This window comes from Solanum stenotomum, chromosome 2 (genome assembly GCF_019186545.1).
Source record: "Solanum stenotomum isolate F172 chromosome 2, ASM1918654v1, whole genome shotgun sequence".
NCBI classification, from domain to species: domain Eukaryota; kingdom Viridiplantae; phylum Streptophyta; class Magnoliopsida; order Solanales; family Solanaceae; genus Solanum; species Solanum stenotomum.
Genome location: NC_064283.1, coordinates 71,902,575 through 71,930,530, shown reverse-complemented (window position 1 = coordinate 71,930,530; position 27,956 = coordinate 71,902,575). Strand labels below are relative to the sequence as shown.

General features: G+C 34.4%; 1 protein-coding gene across 2 annotated transcripts; it reads left to right on the top strand.

Annotated features, from left to right (window-relative positions):
• Window positions 1-2,955: 2,955 nt before the first annotated feature.
• Window positions 2,956-27,715, top strand: LOC125855448 (protein trichome birefringence-like 42). 2 transcript variants are annotated; one of them, XM_049535168.1, is made up of 7 exons: window positions 2,956-3,104; window positions 3,175-3,249; window positions 3,332-3,451; window positions 25,878-26,049; window positions 26,368-26,543; window positions 26,729-26,887; window positions 27,313-27,715. In XM_049535168.1, exons 4-7 carry the CDS (start codon window positions 25,906-25,908, stop codon window positions 27,602-27,604), a joined length of 771 nt encoding a protein of 256 aa, XP_049391125.1. In that variant the 5' UTR covers window positions 2,956-3,104; window positions 3,175-3,249; window positions 3,332-3,451; window positions 25,878-25,905; the 3' UTR covers window positions 27,605-27,715. The 2 variants fall into 2 exon arrangements, with proteins under 2 accessions (XP_049391125.1, XP_049391126.1); XM_049535169.1 differs by having other exon boundaries at window positions 3,318-3,451.
• The last annotated feature ends 241 nt before the right edge of the window (window positions 27,716-27,956 follow it).

Below are 27,956 nucleotides of genomic sequence, written 5' to 3'. Positions count from 1 at the left end.
TCACACAAATTTATACATAATTGACAAAACTTATATAAACAATAACATTTCACATTTCATACCAACTTAAAACATTTTTAATACACTTATTCAAACTTCAAAATAACTTTTTTTACTAACTAGTTAACACACTTTCATACCAACTTAAAACAACTGTCATACAATTCTTCAATACACTTTCGTACCAAATTAATTACAATTACACTAACAAATTCATTCAAAACTATACATTTTAATTCATTTTTTCACGAAAAAAACCAGTAATCAATAATATTACAGAAACTTACCAAGAAAAAAACCAGTTATCAATAATATGGTGACACTAAACCACTACCAAAAAACAGAAACTTACCAAGAAAATCACTAATATTACAATTTCACAACAACTAATAAGTATTATGAACAAAACGTATTGTTTATACAAAAAAAAATATCACATTCAATATAGTGGCGATTTACAGTTTCATTTTTTTTTCTTTCATTGAAATCCAAATAAAAAATAGTAAACAATTAAAAATACTCACCTGAAGCAACCCATCTTCCGCCATGTTTAATTAATATTGATATGTAGTTGTCCATCACAAAAAAAACACGTTTTTTCAACAAAAAAAAAATTCAATTTGTCGCCAGTGACAATTTCTGGAAGAAAAACGAAGAGAGAGAAACGTGAAAGAAAAATGGATAAAATCTGATTTTTAAATTAATTTTAACAAATTGGAGTGAATTAAGGAAACTGAATATTCTTAATTAGTTTGAAATTCCTTAATTTATGCTAATTAATAATTATCTTAAATTAATTCAAATTTAAGATAATCCCTATTTCCCTTTTTTTCATTTTTTCCTTCAAAAACGTTTTATTTTAATTTTTTTTATCTTTTTATTCTTTTTAAATCAAATGTTTTTAATTACTAATTTTTTTTTTCTTAATAATATGTTACAACTTGAAATTTTTAATGTTATAGCTTGAAAGTCTAAATCTACTGCTATAACTCAAAAATATTAGTATAATATATGTCATATTAGAAATTTTCACTTTTAAAAGATGGAATTGATCTTAATTAATTTGTTTTTCTGGGCTATGTATATTTACAACATCGGCCCAGGCCCAAATTCCACAGATGGTTAGTAATTTACTTTTTACTTTTTGATTGTTACATGCATGGTCAATTTGGGTTAATTACAAATTGTAGCTAAATAAATTTTATATTTAGTAAAAGAGAATTCCATACCTAGCAAATTTCAAACCTATAAACACTAAAACAACTAGGGGTAGCATATATGATATTAACCTAATATTGGTTAATATTAGTTTTTTTTAAAGTATTTATACACGCTCAAAGTTGGAAGACATAAAAATCAGCTGAAATCAAGCTAAATAACATATTTATGTATTATGTCTTAATATAATAAAAATATTTAGTTATAGACTATTCAAAGTAAAAAATTTGCGCCCACTATATTTTTTTGTCATATCGAATGTTTTGAAGCACTCATTGCAATTAAAGATTTCTTTTAATTGTTTATTCCTTCATGATACTTATTAGCTTTAAAGATTATGTTCATAATGTTATTACTTGGAAAATCTGTACTATGATAAGAAAATTTAATTAGAGGCTTTCAAGGTGGGAAAGCTTTCACTAAGTTTTTTTTTTTGTCATATCAAATTGTTTGAGACACTCACTGCATTCAAATATTTTTTTCATTGTTTATTCTGTTATGACACTTATTCACTTTAAAGATTATCTCAAAAATGTTATTGATAGTCTTTAAATGGACATTGAATTAATATGTACAATCATTAAGAATTCACATGTCAAACAAACTAGAAAAATAAATCGATGAAAAAGTTTTAAAATATTTTATGAGTTTAATTTAAAATAGTATGATATATCATATCATACTAAAGCGAAAAGTCCTTAACTTAAAAATTGAAATATTAAAACATCCATTAAAGTTGCATGACCATCTTATGTCCTCTAATAAAACTTTACTCCTATAATATCTTATGTACACACACGTCAATATACATTCTATTAAAGATCACTATTAGATATAAATATTCTTATCAGATCAGTCAATTGTATAATTATCTCTGCTTAGAATACTTTTCTTCATTAGTTGAAAAATAATTAAGTGGTAAGTACTCCTTCATTCTTAACCAAGAGGTCTCGTGTTCGAGCCCCCTTGGTACGAAGCCGCCTTTGTTAGGGAGCGCTTTACCCCCCAATGTGGGACTTTCTAGCGCAAATCCGGATTTAGTCGAGCTCCAATGTGGGTACCGAACACCTGGTGGGAAACCAAAAAATAAAATAAAAAAATATACCACAACATGGTCTATCTTTTATTTTTATTGGGTTTCCCATCCGGTGTTCGGAATCTGCATTAGAGCTCAGACTAAATTTAAATTTCATATTAACTAATTTGAATTTGGAACTCTGCATGGTCTATATTCATCTACGCAAAATATGTATTGTAAATTGAATTGTTTTTCTTTATTCTTTTTTTAATTTGAGCTCAGGGTCCCTTTTATTTATAGAATTGGAAACCTACTTACCAATTAAAAAAACAGGCGAAGAGCCAAAAAAAAAAAAAGGAAAAATTACATAAGTGAAGGTCTTTTATTTAATAATTATCACTTTTAAATATACTTTTAATTTATTACCATTTTTGTCAACTTTTAGCAATACTTACTTAAAACAATTTTGTTCCTTTAAACTTAGCAAAAAGTGCTGCCATTCACAACTTTTAGCAATACTGTCATTTAGCCAAATTATTATATATGGTTAAAAGAATAATGTTGACAAATATCGTAAATATTTTTTAAAAAGTGTACACGTAAGTGATTTTCCAAAAAAAAAAACTAATACATGTCTACCAAGCCCAAATAGGAATAGGCCCTTTATTCTATCCCTACCATTATAAGCATTTTCCTAACCCTTGTTTTCTAATCCGCCTCTTCCAATGCTCCTTCTCTTTGTGATATCTACTCCGCCGCCTGAATATTCTTCCCTTTTGTGAACTCTCATTTCCTTCGTCTCCTATTGTGGGTAATCAATGGTCTTCCATGGTTAGCATGTATCACCTATCTTCTGTAGCTTCAATAGGTAAGTTTCATCTCCCTCCTTCATCTTGCCTAAATCGTAATATGTGTTGATCTCCATTTATGTTTCTCAGGTGAGTGGTCCTGTTCAATGTTTCAGCTGGACTGTACGAGGTGCTTAGTCAATAGCAAGTTTGTTAATCTTGAAGGTAATTAGATTTCTAATTCCTCTGTAATCATCCCTTTACCCTCTATTTCAACTCTCTTACTTCCTCAGATTCACCATTGAAGGTCGAGGAGGAAAGGAATTGATGGTTATCGAGTTGTATCTCCGATTGGTTAACAAACATTGCTGCTCTTTGGATTCAGATCTGACCGTGTATCCCTCAACTTTTGCTGGTGGCCCTTTTTGTAAGTTGTCATAACTAGGCTAAGTAGCTTTTCTTTTCTCACAGATATTAGGCCCTTGTAGTGGCACAAACTTAATTTGTACATATAATATATGTGAGATTGTGTGCTAATGATCAATGTGAATGTAGTCCATGCTGGTTGGTATATCTTTAATCTTCTTTATTTAGCTACGCAAAACATGATCTGTTGTTTGTCCATGTTTAGTGTTTTCCTGCATAACTCTGGTAGCTGATTAAAATGCATGTATTCTTGCTTTTCTGTATAACTATAGGCATTGTTAGCCAACACATCTGCTAAGTGATTACCTTCTCTGAAAACACGATTCACTTCTATCCCATCTTGATCAATTATACAAATAACTTTCTCCATAATCTCCACTAGTTCCCAAGGAATTTTCCACTCCCTCAATAATATGTTTCTAATTCTCAGGGAGTCTGTTTCGAGAATCACCTTTCTATATTGCTTTTGTTTGCAGAATCTTAGTGCTTTAAATACTGCTATCGCCTCTACCATGTTGTTGTTGGTAATCCCTAATTAGTGCGACTCTGCAAATATCAAGTCCCCCTTATCATCCCTAACACAAAAAGCATAATTGCTATCTCCTGGATTTCCTCTAGAGGCCCCGTCTTTATTACATTTTACCCGATCCTTATCTGGTTTTTGCCAACTAACAACCTGATAGTACAATTTAGGCATGTATTGGTAAAGATATCTGACAATTCCTTCCCATTGTGATGGGTCCTAAATCCAAGGATCGTTAAACCCGATAAACTGATAGATGGTGTTTTGACACTGTTGTATCAACTTGAAAAGGTTCACCTCCTTGTCATATCTCCTAGAATCCCTTTCTTTTCAGAGTTCCCACATCATGACGACTGGAACAATCTTAAAGACCCTTTGTATCTCAGTAGGACCAACAACTTTCCACCATTTGGTTATCAATTGTTGTAGGTGCACTCCATTTAGCTTAATACTTACACAAATAGCAAAATTATCCCACATCTTTTGGGCTATGAGAGATGTTAGAAATAAATGATCTATTGTCTCCATCTTGTACTCATCACAGTAATGACATCTTCACACAATATTCATCCTCATTCTTTTCAAGTTGTCATCTATTGAGATTCTCCTTTTCCATACCCTCCAATGGAAAAAACATATTTTAAAAGGGAGGTCTTTTATCTTGTAAACATTCTCCACCCTCTCTCTTTCTTCTAATCACGTGGAAGGTTGATTTAACACAGAATTCTCCTTTAGCATTGCCCTACCACCAAGTATTATCTGAACTCTAAGTGTCAATTTGTTTTATACATTCCATAATGTAGCTTGTCATTTCTTCAGAGACCACACTCTCCAACTTTTCTTTATTCCACCTATTGTTAGTGATGAAACTTCTAACCTCCAAGTCTGATCTCTCTGGTCCACCCTCTTTAATATAGTACAAACCCCATTGTTCTATCCAATTATCATACCAAAAACTGCTAGTCCCTGTTTTAACTTGCCACCATATTTCATGCTCCATTTCTTCCCTGATCTGCACCAATTTTTTCCAGACATGAGATCCCCATATTCTTTTGGCTACAACATGATGATCCTTTTTGAAATACTTGTTCTACATGAACTTTCCCCATAATGAGTTTGTGGCAACTGTAAAATTCTACCATAACTTTGCAAATAGGCTTTTACAACATCATGTAGGGAGCTGAAGCCAACTCCTCCTTCATTATAAGGACAACACATGTCCTCTAAAGCTACCCAATGTTTCCCTTTTAAATCTCCAGTCTTTTCCCAGAAAAAATTAGCAAATATTTTGTGAATCTTGTTGAGGACTCCTTTAGGTGGGTTTATAGTCGATAGTAGGTACACATCCATTGATTGCAGCACATTTGCAACCAATATATTCCTACCTCAATATAATAACAGTTTGTGCTGCCAACACATTACTCTCTTACCGATTTTTATCAATAAATCCTCAAAATAATCTATTTTTTCCTCCCATAAAACATAGGACATCCTAAGTAAGTAAATGAGAAGTGTCCTTGATTTATTCCTGTCCATTTTCTAAGTTTCTGACCAACCACCACAAGTGTTTTTTCTTGCAAGTAGTAAAACATTTGTTCTTGTTAATCATTTGGCCAGATACCTGCTCATATTTAGCCAATATTCCATTATCTTCTTGACTGATTTCTTGTCCCCTGAACAAAATAAAATAGTATATCATCCCTTGTCCATGCTCCTCCTTGTTCTAATATGTAGTGGTACAATATATTGTCATGTTCTCCCTTTTTTAAAACCACTTTTTAAATCAACAATTTGTCTTGGAGAAAGATCTCATGCCTTTCCTGCACTAAGAATGTTCATCTCCATCTTCTTCTTCTTCTTGACACATTCTCCTTCACCCCCTTCTTTGGTTGTGTTGGTTTCAGATTTCACACTTGTATTCTTTCCCTCCCTAGATATTTTCTGTTTCTTTGCACTTGAAATTCCTCCTTGTCCTCCTCCTTTTCTGTTATGCTTCCCAATTTTGGTTTTCCCCCTCTATAAATTTTTTATTTGTTCTATCACTCTGTATCTTCCCTTTCTCTTTTGAAGTCTCCTCTGTCTTCTTAGGATACAATTAAGGGTGTAATGCATAACAATCATGCTCAATATGTCCTTACATTCGACAATTAGCACAATATTTTGGGACATGATCATAATTTATTCGCACCCATATTTTCACCCATGGTTGCTTCCTAACTCTAATGTTTATCCTTTTTGGGAAATCACCTAACAGATCAACCTCAACCTTCACCCTAACACATCTAGGTCTAGTTTGATTCTTTGTTGCCTTATCAACTTGCAACGGCTTCCCCACCGCAGTAGCCAACGAGAATATTTCCTCTTTCACAAAGAAATTCAGGGAATGGATGGAATATATATGCACGTTATGGTTTTTGTTGTTTCTTCCTCCAGATCAAACATTGGATCCCACTTAAAGGTTCTCATTGGGTAGGAATATTGTCGATGGGTTAAGTAAAAAGATGGGTTAGATAATAAATTCACATAGTCTTCCATGATTTCCGCTCTGATAAACACATAATGATTGCCGAGGAGCCTAATATTGCATCCCCCCTTCAATTCACATTGTTTCAGAATTAACTTCTTCAACTTTCTAATCTTCGACATCCCATAAGAAAATTTTCCAATGACCACATATTGTAGATTCTCTTTGTATATCATGTGTCACCTCCTCCTCCTCACATATTATTGTCAGCTCATCATGCAAGTATGAAATTGGTCTAATAGGTAATGGTTTAGTAGTAAATGAATCTGATTTAAATAACAACACAAACTCCTTTCTCTGGCCAATCTCCGAAGAGGGCTGACCTGGTATCGTGCTGATCATGGCCACCAACGTTGATCAACAAGACTAGGTTTATAGATGGCGGTTAGGCTTTTTTTGTAGGGGGAAGTGAATATGAATTAAAGTGATTATTCTTTATTAATAGCCTAATTATAAACAAATTTACCTACACCAGAGATATGAGAGCATTGAAATTAAAAAAAATAAGGCAATAAAAATAAATTCCTATTAGTAACAACTCTTTCTCCTCTCTCTCTACCCCTTCTATTCTTCTACTTATTGACTTGAGTCAGGCGGCGTAGATCGCCCCTAAATTCTATATCTCTCTATTTCCTTCTCTAATGATTTGTGCATATGATTAGTTTTTGCATCCGCAAAGCAACAAGTCCGAATATATCAAACCTAATTACTCTTCCAAATTTAATGGTTAGCTTTTCGATATAATTATGCAATTGTATGGGATAAACGCAACGGATTCTTAGTCAAGAACACTTTGGATAATGAAACTTACCTTTGCTTGAAGAAGTCACTTGACGAGAAAACTATGACATACTTGTGAGAATTTGTATGGAGGGAGAAAATACAAAGAGAGAAATTAATAAAAATAGTAGAAACAAAGGGAGAACATATGAAAATCATTGATGATAATAAATTATATTGTTAGAGATGAAGAATAAGCTCGAAAGAAGAATATGTCTATAAGTACTGATGAACAAAGCAATAATAGTCATAAGGCTGAACAGGATGTTGTATCAAATGAAAAACACAAGTTGAGAAAGAAAAGAGGCAGAAAAAGTACAAAAGAGATTAATGAATGAAAAAATCAAAGTGGTCTTATTAATAAGACTATTACGTGTAAGGACTACACAAAATGGGCTTATGTGTAGTCCTTATGCGTAATAGTATTATTAATTGGACCACTCTCACTTTTTCTTTCATTAATCTCTTTTGTACTTTTTCTGCCTCTCTTCCTTCTCAACTTGTGTTTTCTATTTGATACAACTTCATTTTTAGCCTTAGGACTATTATTGTTTTGTTCCTCAATAGTAATAGACATACTCTTCTTTCGAGCTTGTTCTTCATCTCCAACAATATAATTATTATCATCTATAATATTAATATGATCTCCCTTTATTACTACTTACTACTCTTTTTATTGATTTTTCTCTTTGTATTCTATCCCTCCATACAAATTGCCACAAATATATAACAATTTTCTTTCCAAGTGGCTTCTTCAAGCAAAGATAAGCTCCATTGTCCAAAGCGTTCTTGACTAAGAATTCATTGTGTTTATCACATAAAACTGCATGATTATATTGAAAAGCTAACAATTAAATTTGTTTTTTGGCGATGAGTTTTTAGGTGACCTAGTTACTCTTTTTCCTTTATCTCTCTACCCCTTTTGTTCTTTTATTTGCTAACTAGAGTCTGGCGATATAAATCCCCCCTTACTTTTATATTGCTCTCATTTCCTCTCTCTAGATCTGTGTATGTGTTTGTTTTTCATATCTATGAAACAACAAGTCTGGCAAAATCAAACCCTCTTTGGCGGTGAGTTTTGAGGTGTCACAATTCTTTTGATCTACCCTCTTGATGACTTTGATGGTTCCGACATCGTTTGGACAATTCTTGCTACACTTAGGTTCTATAATTCTTGTTTTGATATTTGAATTGATTTTTCAATTTGTGTTCCGCCATTCTAGTTGTGTAGTTTTATTTAAATAATTTTGTTATCTTTGCTTTGCTATTTTAGCAAGGCGGAATGATCTAATGGACCCCTGTGTTTGTATGCGTTTGTATTGTGGATCCTTCTACTTAATTATTTATCAACTAAACCCTTAAACTCTATTGAAAGATGATTTTTAAACCCTTCCTATCATGTGTGTAGCTCACTCTCCCTTAAATATATGACATGTCAAATCAATGTCACATAAATTAATAACATGTCATAGTTATCTTCATTAGCTATTTTCAAAAATTATTAATCGAAATATTAAATAAAAGGTAAAATAAATTCTTTAAAGTAAAATTCTTATTTATCTCACCTTCCTCCAACTTCTGTCCACGTCTCCCTACTAACAACCACCATCACCTACACCCTCATAGTCTCTTTTTCTTCCATTTAAACTTATCTTCATACAAAAAAAAAAGAAGAGGAATATTGAAAATGAAAGTCTAAAAAAGAAAATCTTGAATCTTAAATTAGATCTAAATTTATCTTCCTTTGTTTCCTTTTCTTTTCCTTCCTTAATAGTGGTATTTGGTGAAACTAAAATGAAAATTAAAAAAATGAAAAAAAAGAATTGGGTCTACTAAAGGGTGGGAGTGACTGAAAAAGGGAGTTGAGGCAAAGATGGAGTGGGGATAGCTGAAGCTTGAAACAGGGGGGTGGAGCGGATATGAGGTTGGGGATGGCTGAAAAAGAAGGTTAGGGCAGATATTGGGGGTGAGGGATGGCTGAAAATGGAGGTTTGGGCAAATATGGGGGTGAGGTATGGCTGAAAACGAGGATTGAGGTGGCGGGTGGGCTAACAAAAAAGGTTAGGGTAGGGTTAGGGGTAGGGGTGGGGGGAGGGGGGATGACTGAAGAAGGTAAGGTAAGGGGAAGAAGAAGACTTTTTTTCTTTAAAAAAAAATAATCATTATTTTATATTTTAAAAATTTAAATATGTTCTTCTCTTGCCTTTACGGTGTGTGGTTACACTCTCTCGCCAACTCATTCATCTTAATGCCACATAAGCATGGTCAATGGTCAGAAGGATCTGATATATTGTGTTTTAATGGGTTTAAGAGTTCAATTGATAAATGGTAAAGTAGAAGGGTCTATAATGCAAACTCATACAATTATAGGAGTCCATTAGATCATTTCGCCTTTTAGCAATCATGATCTTCTACTTTCTATCATTATTAGGTATATCTAATTAGAATGAATTAAAAGCTTGTAGTGGTACAATAGATTGTCATGTTCTTCCTTTTTTGAAACCACTTTTTAAATCAACAATTTGTCTTCGAGAAAGATCTCATGCCTTTCCTGCACTAAGAATGTTCATCTCCAAGTCCTTATCTTCTTTTTCTTCTTCCTGAGACCTTCTCTTTTGTTCTAGAGTGAGCTCTTGTATGTGTCACGACCCAATCCACCGGCCGTGCAGGCACTTACTCTAACACCTAATTAGGAGGACCCTTGATTTTCAACGGTTAAAACATACAGACGATTGAGAAAACTAGAGGTAAAAGGAAATGCATAAGATTTTTACATAAATAAGCGTTATTAACAATCCAAGGTTAAATTTGTAAATAAATAACGCCCCCATGGATCTAGTCTAAACATGTACAAGAGCTTATAAGATTACAAGATATAAAATACAGTAACTAATGACACAACTCCCACCACAGAGAAGGAAGAGTTGAAGCTGTTGGAGATTGTCTTCGTCTTCACCTATGAAACATCACTGACATTGCAATCAGACTACGCCAAATGGCATAACAAGAGTAGTATCAGTACAAACAACACGTACTGATAGGCATCGCCGGTCAACCCGATGCCCACCACATAATATAAAGAAATCAACCAGCAGGAAACAGGAAAGAAGAAAGTACACCCCTCAACCTTTATCCTCCTACCTTTACTATTCCCGTATACCTTAACGTACTAGTACACTTGACTCTAACCCCCTACTCTATCACCCTGATCGCTATGTTCTTGATTATAGCTTAACCCTTCTATCTCATAGAGGAGTTTTCGAATACAACCATTACCAACCCTGCCAACCACTTACGACATCCCCTCGCTTCTTCTACATCACAATTCAGCCCTTGAGCACATATTACATTATATGCTAATCGTTTCGGATACAAATTCTCTCCCCAAGGTAAGACTTGTGTACTTGTGCATCATGAACACTACCCTACTTCTCATTGTCTAAGAACACATACAACCTCTCTAAAAATAGCTGATAATAACACATGGACCCTCGATCTCCACTTACCAGACCTCATACCAATTGGGCATGATCATTTACAATTAATTCCAGTAAACAAGATATAAAGAATTAATTACAACACAGTAAACACACATATACAAGATGCATAATTCCAATATCATTTCAGGAGCAATGTGAAATTCTATAGTATTAATAACAAGTAGATATGACAGTTACAATGGTCCTCTCATGCAATCCACACCCAAACTGTTTGTGTGTTGGAACGTGACACCCATTCCAATATGTGTGTCGGAATGTGATACCCGATCCAGTCAGTACAACCATAGTCACAATCATACGCTTAATGAATAGTTCACATAGTCACCTAGTTAAGTAATATGTTCATGGCATGTAATTGTCCGTACTTAGTCATTTCATTAGGTTCGATTCATGTTTCTCTATTCACATTCATGCATGCATACAATAGTGCAATTAACAAACACATATAACACAACCCGAAAGTCGAACCATCACCTACCCCTAGTTCACAAGAAAAAGTTTTTCCCTAAGGTACACATCTTATTTAACAACTAGGAGTACATGAACAAGTGCCCCTTTTTCTGTGCCTGAAGGCCTAAACACAAATTTTACCATCAATTAGCAATACATTACACAGTGAACACCAATTTACAACTACTCAAGTAAGTAAACCTAGCCTACCTAGGCGCCAAGCAGCTATAGAGGGATTGTAGCTCCAATCCTGACTTCCAGACAACGAGACGATGGATTTTTGGCCGGGAATCAGCGAGTTGTTGTCAACCTTGCGCTAGAACTCTATTTCTCCTTCCTTCCCAAGCCTAGAGCAGCCTTTTGAGGGTTTCTGGGGTGTTCCTAGCCTCTTTTTGGCACTTAGGGAAAAAAGAGAAAATAAGACTTCGCGTCATTAAGTTCTGCCCTCCATCTAACCCGCTCTGGTGCTCCCATCTCGCTGGGGCACCATCACCGTAGCGGTATCACCTGCTCTGGCGGGACAGTAGGGCCCAACTACTCACGATGTTTTGCCCTTCTTAAGTAATGATGGTTCATATCGTTACAATAGATACCAATTTACCCCTCGTTCGTTCCTGAACAACCAACGGAGGAGTAAGCACAATTTTAGTTGGAGTAATTCGAAACTAATAGATCGTCCCGTCATAAGATGATGAAAGATAGTGATTCCCAAGGTTTAGGCATGGAAGGATCTTTACTTAGGGAACCAGCTAGGGAAACGAGGCAACATATGGAGGAAAAGATATACGTCCATTTTCCTGGCCTGACCTTGCCAGAGCGGTAGGATTCTCACTGAGGCAGGGCTGCTGTGGCGGGAGGTCGGATTAGTTTAGAAGGGGTAAAGGGGAATAGTTTCCTCATTTCCTCCAATACCCACTCAAAAATCCAAAACTCTCTCGATTGCTTCGCTCCGAACTTAAACATTAAGGTAATGTTCTATCTCCCTACTCTAATTACTTTAATACTTGCTTAATAACAATTGCATGAAAAAAATCGGTTGGGTAGAATGGACTTGGGGTAGTTTTCAAAAAATGTTTATGTGGGTTACTTTATTCGATAATAAAAACGTAGCATGGACACTTCTCTTACGTTCCCAATGACTTCACAACGTTCAGAGCGTAAGGATTTCACGATAATATGGCTGAAATGGTTCTGAAATGGGTCGGGGAAGTTAAATAGTTTCTTGGTGTAAAACTTGAATTCAGGCACCATTTAGGAGTTGAATTTCTAGGGTCTTCGCATATTTAGGTAGTAGGTTACTCTAAAAACACTGATATGGTGAAAATTTTATCAAAAATGAGGTTTTGGGGTAAAAGGGCACCATGATCGCACTTTGAAGTTTGACCCATGATCGCGCCATGATCCTGCACTAAGAATGTTCATCTCCAAGTCCTCATCATCTTATTCTTCCTGACACCTTCTCTTTTGTTCTAGAGTGAGCTCTTGTATGTCTGTAAAATTCTTATCTTGTGACCACCGCTTAATTATGCTTATCGGCTGTGGTGAAACATTTTTCACACCACAATTTGGCTTCCATACTGTTAATGTTGAACCCTCATCCATGTAACTTGATGGTATTTCCTTTTGATCTTGATTTGTCTCTTTCGTTACCTCATCTTCCTGTACTATTGTATTTCTTTGTTCCTCATCCCTTTTTGGTTTACTAAAGGCATTTTCTACCCACTTCTTTGTTGGTGTTTTCTTCTTTGTTCCCATTTCCATTGCATCTCTTAGCTCTGGATCATGTAGAGCTTCAAGTTGATTTCTTGTAGTCATCATGTAATGACCCTCTTGGTCATTTCTGTGTCTTGCCTTCTGTGTGTCGTTTAGAGCGTTCCTGTAGCGACCCCAAGTCATTTATGACTTGCTGAAACTGACAGTTCGGTCACCTGGTCGTTCGTTTGGTCTTGGTGTAAGTTTTTGTGTTTTGGAGCTTATGAACCTTGAACGATCATTTTCGATCAAAAGTTCAAGAAGATGACATCGAAATCCAATTCTGACGATTCCATCAGCTCCGGAAGGGTCATTTTAGGCTAGTAGCATGGTCGACTTGACTCTCGAGGTTTTCAGTGTGAGTCGGTGTGATTAGGCGTTTTAGCCTTCGAATTTTGGCTTAAGTTTGACTTTGGTCAACATTTTGAGTAAACGCGCTCAGATGAGAATTTCGTCAGTGCAGTTAGCTCCGAAGAGTTTGGTCTAGATTAACCCTTCTTTTGTGTCCCGAGGTTTTCGATATCTTTCCGAGCCCTTTTGTGGGTTTTGGCTTAAAATAGCCTTTGGAAGTGGGACCCACTTTTTATCGAAATGACCTCTGATGGAAATTTCGACTGCGCCGTTGAGTTTGGAATATCAAATTTGGTATGGTTGCATATCTTGTTTGCGTGCACGGGGTTCCGAACGAGATCGGAGTACCTCGTCGGGGTTTTTAGTTGTTGGGAAAATTGCAGAAAATCTGCAATATAATGCAGATTTTCAGCAATATTTCCAAAACATCAAACTCTCTTAACTCTCTCATCTTTCATCCGATTTGGGCGATTCAAAAGGCAAAGTTGTGAGATTTTTCGAGGGTAACACGTTGGTGAGCTCGGATAGTGGTTTGGGGTTTCCGTTTGAGGTAATTTCGCGATAAAACCTGACTGCAGTGCCTTTTTCGAGTCCTTGTTTTTGGTATTTTTGTTTTGGTCATATCTCACTCATTTTAGCTCGATTTTGGGTGATTCGAAGTCCCACGTGTTGAGAATTGTCGTGGCTTCATTGTAGAGTGTTCAAAGAGTGCTAGGCACCTTTTGATTTTCGTTTATTTCGAGTTTTGGACTGCAGCTGTAGGGTTTCTTTTAGTTGATTAAAGTGAGTTTTCTTGCTTGTTGGTTTTTGTTGAGTTTTGAGCCTCGGATTGTGTTCCATTTTGGAACACAAGTTTGGAGTGCTGTTTAGGGTCTTTTGACGGAGTCAAATTTGGACAGTTCGATGCGGGTCTCACGATTCCCGTTTTGACTCCAAAATTGACCTGTCTCCGTTTGTTGTGATTTTGGTGTCTAAATGAGCGTAGTAACGTTGTGACTCTATTTTTGATAGTGGGGCAGCGTTTTGAGACTGTTCGGAAAGGGAAAGCTCCGGTAAAGTGATTGGGAGAGCGCGCGATCGGCCTTAGGTAGGCTACGGCTTCCTTTCTTTTAGATTTAGCTTAATTGTGTAAAAACATATCGATTGAAGTGAATTGGGGGTGGGTACCAGTTTACTACCTTAGTTTGATTAGATACCTTATGTTAAGATCGATTGACCACATTTCGGGTATAGTATCATGTTATCCGGTTTAGTAGAGTTGCATATCTATGTGCTAAATGCTATTGTATACTTGTATGCTTGTATGCTTTGTATTGTATGCCTTGTTCATCCTTAACCGTAAGCATGATGTCCTTAGTCTAGGTTAGGTTAGCATTGCCTTAGATTTAGGACTCGTGTGGGCTGGATAGCCTTGACTTTCTGCCGGCGTCGTTCGGATGACTTAACTCCTGGTAGACTGAAATACCAGACTTGAGTCTGATAGTTTGAGCCTTAGATTAGGCGTTATCGCTACTTGCTGCACTTCTGTATCTTCTCCCTCGCATTCTGCGGTTCCGGCGCATTCTCGAAGGTTTGGTGCATCACTAGAGGCGTGGAATTGAGATAGTATAGTCTTGGAGCCTTTTCTGTGATTTTTTAGAGTGGACGGCGTTCCACGGTGGTTGTTGTGAGATTGGATCCTATTGGAGATACCATCACCCCCGGGGTCGTTCTTTTTAGCTGGGCTGGAAACGTATCGCTGGTTGGGTAGACTCGGTGATATCGGCGATCGCCCCCGGGCCTCTCTTTCTAGCTGGGCTGGGAGTGTGCTGCTGGCTGGGTGTCCCGGGTCGCTCTTTCTAGCTGGGCTGGGAGCTGACTGCATGGTAGGATGACTCGCGATATTTACCTCACTCACGGGTCCCTCTTTCAAGCTGGGCTGGGAGTGGACTGTTTGGTTGGGTGCCCCCTAGGGTCACTCTTTCTAGCTGGGCTGGGAGTGCACTGCTGGTTGGGTGGAGTCTGATGGATTATCTTAGTTACTTTGGGCTGGGAACCCGATTTCCTTCTTTCTCAGTAGACTTAACTTTTCTGTGCACCTGTCGGGCTTATGGGGGTCCGTTCAGGTTTTATTTGAGCTTGCGCACGAGTGTACCTTTTGGGCATATGTGGGTCCAGTTAGGTTTAGTTTAGTGTACTTAGTTTGTTTCTGGTATGCTCGTGTGCTTTCTTTTCATATCCGCTTTGACCTCTCTGTGTCTAGATTCTATCCTTTCTTATTGTTTTTACCCTTTTTGCTTAGTCGGCCTATGATGCCTACTGAGTACATGTTGTGTTGGTACTCATGCTACGCTCTGCATCTATTTCGTGATGCAGATCCCAGTACCAGTTACCAGGGGTGATTAGTTCCAGCCTTCTTTTGCAGTTGTGATTCGGAGACGAGGGCAAGCACTTGGCGTTTTGGGGTTTGTTCTGTCTCCTTTTTTTGTTTTAGTTAGTCTTGTTGCCTTTGAGACACGCTCTGTTGTGGTCCACTTTTGGGACTTGTACTCTTTATTAGATAGCTCTGTACTAGTGACTTCCATGTTCTGGAAGGGATTTCTGTATATATTTATTTTGGGTTGCTTTCGCCTTGCTATTCTTGTTTATATTATTGTTTTCGCTAGTTTCTGCCCCTTCGCTCATTGCTTAATGTTCTGGGTTACAGGTTGGTTTACCAACTGGTAGGGTATAGTAGGTGCCATCATGACTCGAGAAATCGGGTCGTGACACATCATCTCCTTCACCCCTTTCTCTGGTTGTGTTGGTTTCGGATTCCACACTTGTATTCTTCTCCTCTCTAGATGTTTTATGTTTCTTATCACTTGAAATTCCTCCTTGTCCTCATCTTTCTCTATTATCCTTCCCATTTTTGGTTTCCTCCCACTATAATTTTTTTATTTGTTCTATCTCTCTGTCTCCCATTTCTCCTTTGAAGTCTCCTCCATCTTCTTAGGATACAATTAAGGGTGTAATACATAACATTCATGCTCAATATGTCCTTGTAATCGATAATTAGCACAATATTTTGGGATATGATCATAATTTATCCGCACCCATAATTTCACCCCTGATTGCTTCCTAACTCTAATGTTTATCCTTTTTGGGAAATCACTTAACATATCAACCTCGACGTTCACCCTAGCAAAGCTCGGTCTAGTTTGATTCTTTGTTGCCATATCAACTTGCAACGGCTTCCCCACCGCAGTAGCCAACGAGAATATTGCTACTTTCACAAAGAAATTCGGGGAAGGGATGGAAATGATATGCACACTATGATTTTTTTGTTTCTTCCTCTGAATCAAACATTGGATCCCACTTAAGTGTTCTCGTTGGGTAGGAACATTGTCGATGTGTTAAGTAAAAAGTTGGCTTAGATAATAAATCATAATAGTCTTCTGTGTCACCTCCCCTTCCTCCCATATTATTCTCAGCTCACCATGCAAGTATGAAATTGGTCTCATAGGTAATGATTTAGTAGTAAATGGATTTGATTTAAATGACAATACAAACTCCTTTCTCCGGCTAATCTCTGAAGAAGGTTGACCTGGTATCGTGCAGACCATGGTTGCCGACGTTGATTATCAAACTAGGTTTATCAATGGAGGCTAGGTTTTATTTGTAGGGGGAAGTGAATATGAATTAAAGAGACCATTCTTTATTAATAGACTAATTATAAACAAAGTTACCTACCCCAAAGATATGAGAGCATTGAAATTAAAAAATAAGGCAATAAAAATAAATTCATATTAGTAACAACTCTTTCTCCTGTCTCTCTCTCTATCTCTCTCTCTCTTCCCCTTCTATTCTTCTACTTACTGACTTGAGTCAGGTGACGTAGATTTTCCCTAAATTCTATATCTCTCTCTTTCCTTCTCTATCCATATATGGTTTATTTTTTGCATCCGCAAAGCAACAAGTCCGAATAAATCAAACCTAATATTACTCTTCCAAATTTGATTGTTAGCTTTTCAATATTATTATGCAATTGTATGAGATGAACACAATGAAATCTTACTAAAGAACTCTTTGGATAATGGAGCTTACCTTTGCTTGAAGAAGTCGCTTGACGAGAAAACTGTGACATACTTGTGAGAATTTGTATGGAGGGAGAAAATACAAAGAGAGAAATTAATAAAAATAGTAGAAACAAAGGGGGATCATATGAATATTGTTGATGATAATAATTATATTTTTAGAGATGAAGAATAAACTCGAAAATAGAATGTCTATTACTACTGAGGAACAAAACAATAATAGTCATAAGACTGAAAACGATGTTGTGTCAAATGAAAAACACAAGTTGAGAAAGAAGAGAGGCAGAAAAAGTATAAAAGAGATGAATGAAGGAAAAAAGTCAGAGTGGTCTTATTAATAAGACTATTACACGTAAGGACTACACAAAATGGATTGATGTGTAGTCCTTATGCATAATAGTCTTATTAATGGGACCACTCTCACTTTTTCTTTCATTAATCTCTTTTGTACTTTTTCTGCCTCTTTTCCTTTTCAACTTGTGTTTTCTATTTGATACAACATCGTTTTTAGCCTTAGGACTATTATTGCTTCGTTCTTCAATAGTAATAAACATATTCTTCTTTCGAGCTTGTTCTTCATCTCCAACAATATAATTGTTATCATCTATAATATTCATATGATCTCCCTTTGTTTCTACTCTTTTTATTGATTTTTCTCTTTGTATTTTCTTCCTTAATACAAAATGTCACAAGTATATAACAATTTTATCGCTAAGTGGCTTCTTCAAGCAAAGGTAAGCTCCATTGTCCAAAGTGGTCTTTACTAAGAATATATTGTGATCATCACATACAACTGCATAATTATATTGAAAAGCTAACAATTAATTTTTTTTTTTGGCGATGAGTTTCGAGGTGACCTAGTTACTCTTCTTCCTTTATTTCTCTACCCTTTTGTTCTATTATTTGCTAACTAGAGTCGGGCGATGTAGATCCCCCCTTACTTTGATATCGCCCTCATTCCCTCTCTTTAGATCTGTGTATGTGTTTGTTTTTCGTATCTATGAAACAACAAGTACGGCAAAATCAAACCCTCTTTGGCGGTGATTTTTGAGGTGTCACAATTCTTTTGATCTACCCTCTTGATGAGTTTGATGGTTCCAACATCGTTTGGATAATTTTTAGCTACACTCAGGTTCTATAATTCTTGTTTTGATATTTGAATTGATTTTTCAATTTTTGTTCCACCATTTTAGTTGAGTAGCTTTATTTAAATAATTTTGTAATTATCTTTGCTTTGCTATTTTAGAAATCACGATCTTCTACTTTCTGTCATTATTAGGTATATCGAATTAGAATGAGTTAGACATTTTAGAAGATATGAAACACATGGAGAAAATGGTGGAGGTTAGGAGGGTGAACAATAGGATGATGATCATTAAACAACTCTGGGATGGTAACTCTTAATGTTATAAATGCATATGGACCACAAATGAGTTGCATAGAGAAGACAACATTTCTGGAAGGATCAGTTGGACAAGGTTATGAGAGGTATCTGTTGATATGAGGATATTTTAAAGATCACATAGGAAAAATCTTCTACTTTCTGTCATTAAGAGGTTATGATGATATACATGAGGACTTTGACTTTGGGGATAGAAATGAAGGAAGAGTTTGTTTAGACTTCACTGATGTTTTTGAGTTGTCATAGATAACTTGAGCTTCCAAGAAAAAAGAGAAACATTTGGTGATCTTTCATATTGCATTGGCTAAGACTCAAATAATTTACTTGATCCTTATAAAGAATGACATAGGTGTATGTAAGAATCGAAAGTTTATCCCAACTAAAAATTTTATAATCCAACGTAAGCATGTAGTTATGAATTTAGATCATAGGATATCAAAGAAGAAGGAAAAAAATGATGTTTTATGTGATAAACCAAAGATTATATGGGAGAAGCCTAATTAGAGACAAAACTCAGGAGATTGGGGAGAAGTTGGTGGATATGATGACTTGGGGAAGTTGTAGGGAAGCAAATCTAATGTGGGCTAGAATACTTGGTTGCATTAGGAAAACAACTAGAGAAGTTTTAGGGGTCTCGAGGGGTAACCCGATTGGGCATAAAAGGGTATTGGTAGTGAAATAAAGAGATTCAAGAAAATCTTAAGCCAATAAGGTTTGTAATATGGTGTTAGTGTAAACCTTTGATGGGGAGGATAAGATGAACATTAGGGAGAAGTATAAGATGGAGGAAGAAAATAAAGATAGTGGTCATGATGGATAAAATGATAATTTTTGAGTGTTTGTATGAAGAGCTCGAGTGTAAAGTCAAGAACAAAAAGTTGTATATGCTCACCAAGACGCGAGACACAAGAGCATGTGTCATGTAGACCAAATAAAGTGTATCAAGGATGAGAACGATGAAATGTTGGCAGAAGCGACACACATTAAATTGAGATATCAAACATATTCCCTTAAGCTCTTGAAAAAAGAAGGGGATAAGGATATCATGTCAGAGTAGTTAGAGCTAGCATTCGAAGAGACATTCGATCAAATTTTGGGTACTATAAATCTATAAATGTTTCGGAGGTTTGGGGGAGAGTTATTTGTAAGATGAGGAGGGGAGGAGAGAGTTCACAAGGTGAGATCCCGATGGGTTTTTTTTGGAAGAATGTAGAAAGACAAATATGGAGTAGTTGATTGGGTTGTATAATATCATAGTTGAGTGGTTTCATACTTCTGGTAGTATGATTTTGGTATCATATAGTTTTTTTTTCTCCAATATTTATTAATAACTGTCGCTACACTTATTCTATACGTTTCTATTTTGGTGTCTTTTTTTCTTTCTTACTTTCATGTGTTGATTACATTTTTTTTTTGAGTTGAGAGTCTATTTGAAACAACTTATCTACCCCACAAAGGTAAAGATAAGGTCTATGTACATTCTATTCTTCTTGATCCGATTTTCACTTGTAAAATTACACTGAGTATATTATTATTGTATCTAAGAGATAAGAGCTCCTCCAATCAACCTTATTATTTTTAGAAAACAAGATTAATGGGTAAAGTAAAACTTCATACAAATCACTTATAACAATTAATCATAATGAATACACAATTTATATGAAAATATGAGTTACCCAAGTATAAGAAGGAAGATCTTCCAAAATAAAAATAAAAATATCAGGGATAGTATAAAGACGAGAGGAAATTGGCAAGGTGTTATATAAGAAAAGAATTCTAGGTCATCAAGAATATATAATCCATTTCCAATCACTTAAAATGAAAACTATAGTACAAGAATTTATTCTTTTAGTAGACCCATGTGATAAACTACAATCAACCCTATTTTTTGAAAAAAAGATTAACAAGTGAAGTAAAAGTTCATCTAAATTACTTATAACAATTAATCATAATAAAAGATACAAAATCTTCAAAACCACTATACTAGTGATCTTTGTATCTTTTTATGGGAGTCCTACAACTAAAAGTAACAATATATCCATTTTATTGGAACTCTTACAACTTAAATAAGAATTTCTAATTAATGATAGTCACAGGATATACTTATAACTTGCCAAATTTCAAAAATTAAAACGAAAAAAAATACTGAATCAAACAAGAAATATAAGTGAGGAAACCCTTAGAAGCATACCATGGTGGAAACAAGAAAATTTAAGGAATGGTGAAAATTCAGAACTCATTAATTTGTATGTAATCAATTGTTAACACAACTCATAAATGTATATTAGAATCTGATCATAATAACTTTTTTGTTGATAAATCTCTGACGTGACACTGAAAACTTTTAATCATGTTACCAAAAACTTGGGAAACCTAACACCTTCATAGGAAAGAGACAATCCTTGGTGGATGCCCAGCGGATCTGAAAAATTTAAGCTTGGGAGTATGTGTAGAAATAGAAATGAGCCTATTGAGAAGATATTGAGCATATGGGAGAAAGGATTACCTTTTAAGGTGTGATTCGTATTATGGAGGTTGTGGTTTAGAAGAATTCCTATTGGGGAAGTGATTGTTAGAAGAAGCATATCTAAACTTTGCATGTAGGCTACATAAAGGGATCGATGAGGGATTTCAATGTGGAAGTGATACATATACATATCGAGAAGGGAATTAAGTTGCGGATTTTTTTTGCTAACATAGCTTTTGATTTTGCAGGTACGTACACACAGGAAATAATTTTTTAACATAAACGAAACATCTACAGGTACAAACAATCATTCAATTGGAAAAGGACAACATACCAAATCTGAGAATAAGGAAAATACGGAACACAAGTTTCAGGATGCTAAGTTAATATTGAGTGAACTACAGTTGCTATGCTTCATTCAGTTAGCTACTTTACTCTTCCAGCTGGAAATTAATCATTTTAAACAGTGGTATTAACTCCTTTGGAGTTCAATCTGTTGAGAAGATTAAATCAAAAGTTGGAACGTAAGGTAAAAAGCACAGTAGGTCATCGTTTTATGTCGATTCACTGGTTATCTCATTTCATTCCTCTAAGGGGCGAAGTTCACAATCACATACCTTTCAATCCAGCTTAGGTCTACCACTTTCATGTTGAACAAGTCTTCATTGGTGATGAATCATAACGTCAGTGAGATTTTTTGGCGATTGTTAAATTAGGTCTTAATCCTAACTCACACCCCAAAAGCTAGTTCAAAGGGAGGAAGATTGTCCAAGCCTTATAAGGAGTCCACCCATCTCATTAACCACCGATGTGAGACTTTTGTCATTCTTTAACACTCCACCTCACACCCAGTGCTTAGCATTTGGTGGGTGAGACATGCCCTGCTCTGATACCATGTTAAATTAGGTCTTAGGCCTAACTCACACCCCAAAAGCTAGCTCAAAGAGAGGAGGATTGCCCAAACCTTATAAGGAGTCCACCCATCTCATTAACCACCGATGTGAGACTTTTGTCATTCTTTAACAACGTTCAAGTAATTACAAACCGGACATGACATTGTTTGTTGAAGAAGATAGTTGAAAGGGTGAGGTATGTGTTGAGGAAGCCATGGAAGCAGAGCTTTGATGAAGCAAATCGTAGGCCATTTTTAGTTTTTGTTTATTTCCTTTTTTGTTTGATAGCTAGATATTTAATTTGATCCAAGCCACTTTTGGGCTTGGTGCTGTACTGTACTCTTTTTTTAATTTTTTTAAAAAATTGTAGCAGAAGAAGAAAGCCATGTCTGATCTGTTAATATAAATTTTGTATCTTTCATTATATAATTAGTTATATTAAGTAATTTCTAGGAAGTTTTACTTCAATGGTTAATCTTTTCTTTCGAAAATAAAATAAAATTGGGAGTAACAGTGAATAGTTTCGAAATCTCTATTTGAATTTTTATCAAAGTTTCAACATAGTTGAAACACAAATGTGAGTTTACAGCTAATTTAATGTTTTATTTTGTTATAGATGATCAAAAAGGCATTGCAGGAATTGGATGAAGAAGGAGGTTCCAATGAAGACTCAATATCCGAAATATCATGAAAGAGTATGACAGTTTACCAAGGGCTCATACGACCCTGCGATGTCTAAAAAGGGAGAAATACTTATGATTAATGGAGGACGGTTTGTGCTTCCTGGTGAAAATGGAAACTTGATTTCAAAGAGAAAAAGAAAGACAAGAAAAGGGGAACTCATCAATTAAACAAAAGAAAATGCAGCAAAAGGAAAAGAAAGAAGATCCTCGACATGAGGAGCATTTGGAGCAACCAATAAAACAACACCGTGGGAGGCCTGCTAAGTACAAGGAGGACGGAGCCAAAATAGAAGATAGTACAATTTTAACATTGGCAAAAATCGAGGAGGTGTTATGTTTTGGATGATCCTCAGGATGATGTACGCGTGAAGGAACCAAAAGATAAGCATTGTGGGAGGGCACTCAAGGGCAAGGAGGATGACGAGACTGATCCAAAGTCTATACTTTTGAAGGATTTGAGATATTTCTCTATATACAATATAGTAATTCGAACTAATAGTTTTACTTATTTGAAAGAAGATATAACATTATTTACTAATTTCTTTTAGTTCTCTGTTCTTTAAGTTTTGCTCTATACAATAGAATTTTTGAACTCTCTACACGCTTAGTCATCTTCAAACTTATGACTACAAATATTGCAAAGAACTGGAAAGAGGAACAACAACATGTATACTAGGAATATGAGGAATCAGAAAAAAGTGATTGAGATTAGGAATCGCTTGAGAACTAACTGCATACTTCAAACCTCTCAGTAATCAATGATCAGGTGAGGCAAAGAGGCAATGAAACCCGCTTTTGCTAGGCTAGGTGCTCTACATAGACTATTCGTGCCTAATATTTGTATCATAATCTCTCGATGAGAAATGAAACTTAGATCGCAACAAACAAATTCATCTAGAAATAACTACAAACTAGTCAACGTGTTAGCCAAATTAGTCAACATTGATGCAACAACAAGATCTTATTTGTAACAAGTGGTTTTTGTTGGTCCAACTAACTTACGAGTGGAATTTCGTTGACGAGCAAATTTCACCAAGAAGATGACATGAAACCACTAAAAAAAAAACGAAAAAACAGAGCTATTACAATTTCAAAGAAAAATGAACAAGAGGAGATGCCAACATTCAACAATATAAACATGGCTCAAAGACGCCGTCAATCAAACAAAATATAAATTTATTCACAAATTTAATCATAAAATATTCCTTCTTATCTTGTGTACCAAACGATCTCGAAAGGAATTGTTTCTAACCAATGTGTGTGACTAATTAACTAACAAAAGGAATACCTTGTACGTTTTTTTTGAATATTTCTACATGTATAAGATATTAAAAATATGATATAATTAAGATATTTCTTTTAAAAATGACGTCATGATTAAGGAAAAAGATAAATATGGTTTCTCGTCTTAAAAGTGTCACACCACCTTCTTAAAAATTCGAATTATTTATGACTTCGAGTTATATAAATTATTGATGTAAAAAATATATTATATCATTAAATTATATTTACTTGTAATTGGTAATTTGTTTTACTTTCAAGATTATAAATTTTATATTTTAAGAATGTTCACTTGAAAATATTTTTTGGTGACATCGTGAAAAAAAATTTCTTTAGACTGACAGTATCTTAGTAGATATTTTTTCAAATTACTTTCCTTGTATGCGATTGGAAAGTTCTTTAATTAATTTCTCAATTTGCTATGCAATCTGAGGATTTAAAAGATTTACAAGACTTATATAAAATAACATTAAATTTGCTATTCTTTAGATTTTTATTTATTATTCATACATACGTCATTAATTTACCTTTTAAAACAAATTTCTCATATTTAGTAGATTTGATTAATCACTTGGGAGTAATTAATTTACTTTTTTACCTTAAATGACTATGTAAATTAGGAAGGTGTATATTAATCTTGGTAGGTTCATTTAATTTGTTTAAGTTCTAAATTCTTGTATATATTGTCATTTTCAAAGTTCTCTATTTTCACAAACTCTTATCTAATGGAAAAAACTGTCTTTTATATTCATTTTCTTCTCTTATTAATAACATGTTTTCTTCACAAATCAAATGGGATGAATTCAACATTGGGAAATTGTAATTTGTTTGAAGGAAGTTGGGTTTATGATGAATCTTACCCAATTTATGATTCATTAAATTGCCCTTTTTTACTTAATGGTTTCAATTGTCTTAAGAATGGAAGGGTTGATAAGTTTTATCTCAAATATAGATGGCAGCCTACTACTTGCAATCTCCCAAGGTATGACTTGCTACTTAATTAAACTCTTTTTTCGTATCTGGTATCTATTGATGGTGGGAGATAACGAATATTTTGTGAAATTAGTCAAGATGCATGTAAGTTGATACTGATACCACAACTATAAAGAAAATAGTGGAATGGAAAATATAAAAAAAGGTTTCTTTTGTGCCTCCTAAAATTGATACAAATCTTGTGTGAGATGTCTTTTTTACTTCACAAATTAATGGATTCAAAGTTTGTGGATCTAAAAGTATAAAGTTTGAATCCACTAATTTTTTAAACAAAAAGAAATTTCTCACAACTTGCATCAAATGTGTGAGGCACAAAATAAAATTCTTTATAGGTTTTAATAAAGTGTAGTTTCTTTGTTTGTTCTTTTATAATTTTTTGTGTATTGAATAAAAAAATAATAACTATATATAATATATCAACAAAAATAATGTCTTCTTAAAAATATTTAAGATTTTTTATAGATCAATTTGACCTACATACCTACCCAAAATTTTAGATGGACTGAATTGAAAATGGACAAATTGTATCAGTCATATTTTCATGGATAAATTTTGTCAGTTCTGATATTATTCTCAACATCCAATATTTTGTTAAACCTATATGTATAAATTGAAGTAAATTTTATTGTCACTCGATTTCATGGACGAATTGAATGTCTCATATATATTTTCATGAACTGATTTTATAGTCCCTAATATTATTCCCTCCCTCCAATATTTGGTTAAACTTATATGTATAAATAAATTTGTTTTCTTGAATTTGTTGCCTATAGGTTTGATGGAAAAGCTTTGCTAGAAAAAATGAAAGGTAAAAGAATATTGTTTGTGGGAGACTCATTAGGCAACAATCAATGGGAATCCCTTGCATGTTTGCTTCATGCTGCTCTTCCTTCTTCCAAATATGACTATCAGACAGGGGATACTCTTATCACTCTCAAATTTCTAGTAAGCATAAATATTTATTTAATTAATTGTGTCATTCGACATGTTGCCTCATGTATGGATCTGTATTTTTTTATGAGTCAAGCACGTGACGATTCTGTTTTCTTACATTATCAAAGTAATTTAACACTTGATAGCGGACTAATAATAAGCAAATAAGCTTATCTTATTGATTTATTTTAAAGTTGACGTAATTATGTAAATATTTTTTAAACTATTCGTGTAAATAAATAATTTTATTTTATTTAGAAAAAAATTATTCTTATTGTTAATTTGTTCTTGAACTTTTCTAACTTGTTATTTTGTTGATAATATTGAAAGGAATATGAAGTGTCATTGCAGTACTTAAGGAATGAATTTCTGGTAGACCTTTCCATTGAGAAAGATGGTAGAATTTTGAAGCTTGATTCCATTACTAACACCTCAATTTGGGAAGGAGCTGATGTTTTAATCTTCAACAGTTATTATTGGTGGACTCATACCGGAACATTACAAGCGTAATGACTCGTCATTACTTTCATCTGTCTCATTTTATATGAAAATAAAAAAATATTTTTAAACTTTGTAATTTACTAAAATATCATGGATTTAAATATGATTTTAAATCCTGAATCTGTCTGTACAACGAATGAGTCATTTATATATATGGAGCTCTTGATAACTAATTATTCTTTTGTTTTAGGTGGGATTACTTAGAAGTTGGTGGCAAACTAATTAAAGATATGGATCGTATGAAAGCATATAATATTGGATTGAGTACTTGGGCTAAATGGATTGACACTAACATTGATCCTAACAAGACTAGTGTTTTCTTTCAAGGAATTCCTGCTCTTCATTTTTCGTAAGTACCTTAAATTTGATGAATTATTATTTTTCATTCCAAATATTAGTTATTTTATACACATAAAAACTTTTTTCAAAATTTGTGTCCAATAAGAATATTCTATGATGTTAAGGTGCTTAATTGGAACATGCCTTAGTTTAAATGTCTGAATGAAACTTATTGATAAATTTAAGGGATTGTCAATGCATGTATTATGCCCTTTAATTTACTCTCTGTGTTAAAAGCAAATTTATGAAGAATGATGTTTAACAGACTATCCTTTCGTTTATACAGCTTTGCTACCTATTACAACTAATTAAGGTAATTAATATTATATTCTTTCTCAATGAATGTGTCAAATCTTAAAAGACTGATAATATGAAGCGGAGGATATATATAACACTATATATATGTGATCTTTTTTCTTGGGTTGCTTTGACTAGTGGTGCAAATTGGGGTGAACCAAAGGAAGTAAACTGCAAGGGGCAAACCAAACCCATAGGAGGGTCAACTTATCCAGGAGAGAGATATCCAGGAGAACCTGTCATAAAGCAAGTGTTGAACACAATGAAGAAGCATGTACAATTGCTTGATATTACATTGTTGACTCAATTAAGAAAAGATGGGCATCCATCTATTTATGGCACAAGTGGTGAACTAGATTGCAGCCATTGGTGTATTGCTGGAGTACCAGACACTTGGAATTTGCTATTATATACAACTCTTATTTCATAGACTATAGTGCTTTTTAAGTAGTAATTATTAATTTTAAGATCCTATCATAGTATAGGATTTGAATTATTTTAGGAGATATATATGATATGTCATATCTTCAAAAGTTGTTACAAACGTGATTTCCTTCTTAATTAATGTCTTTCAACTATATCTCTTAATTAGACACACTAAATGATACATATATTTGAGGTTCAGTTTATGATAGGATTCATAATAATGAAAACTAAAGGGAAAATAAGTAATTAGGTAATAAACTAACAGATTTATGTTGTTTACCTAAAAAGAGAACACAGTCTAGGCCCAAATCAAGATAATTGACCCAAGATAAATCTACGAGTGGGTTATGGTGTTG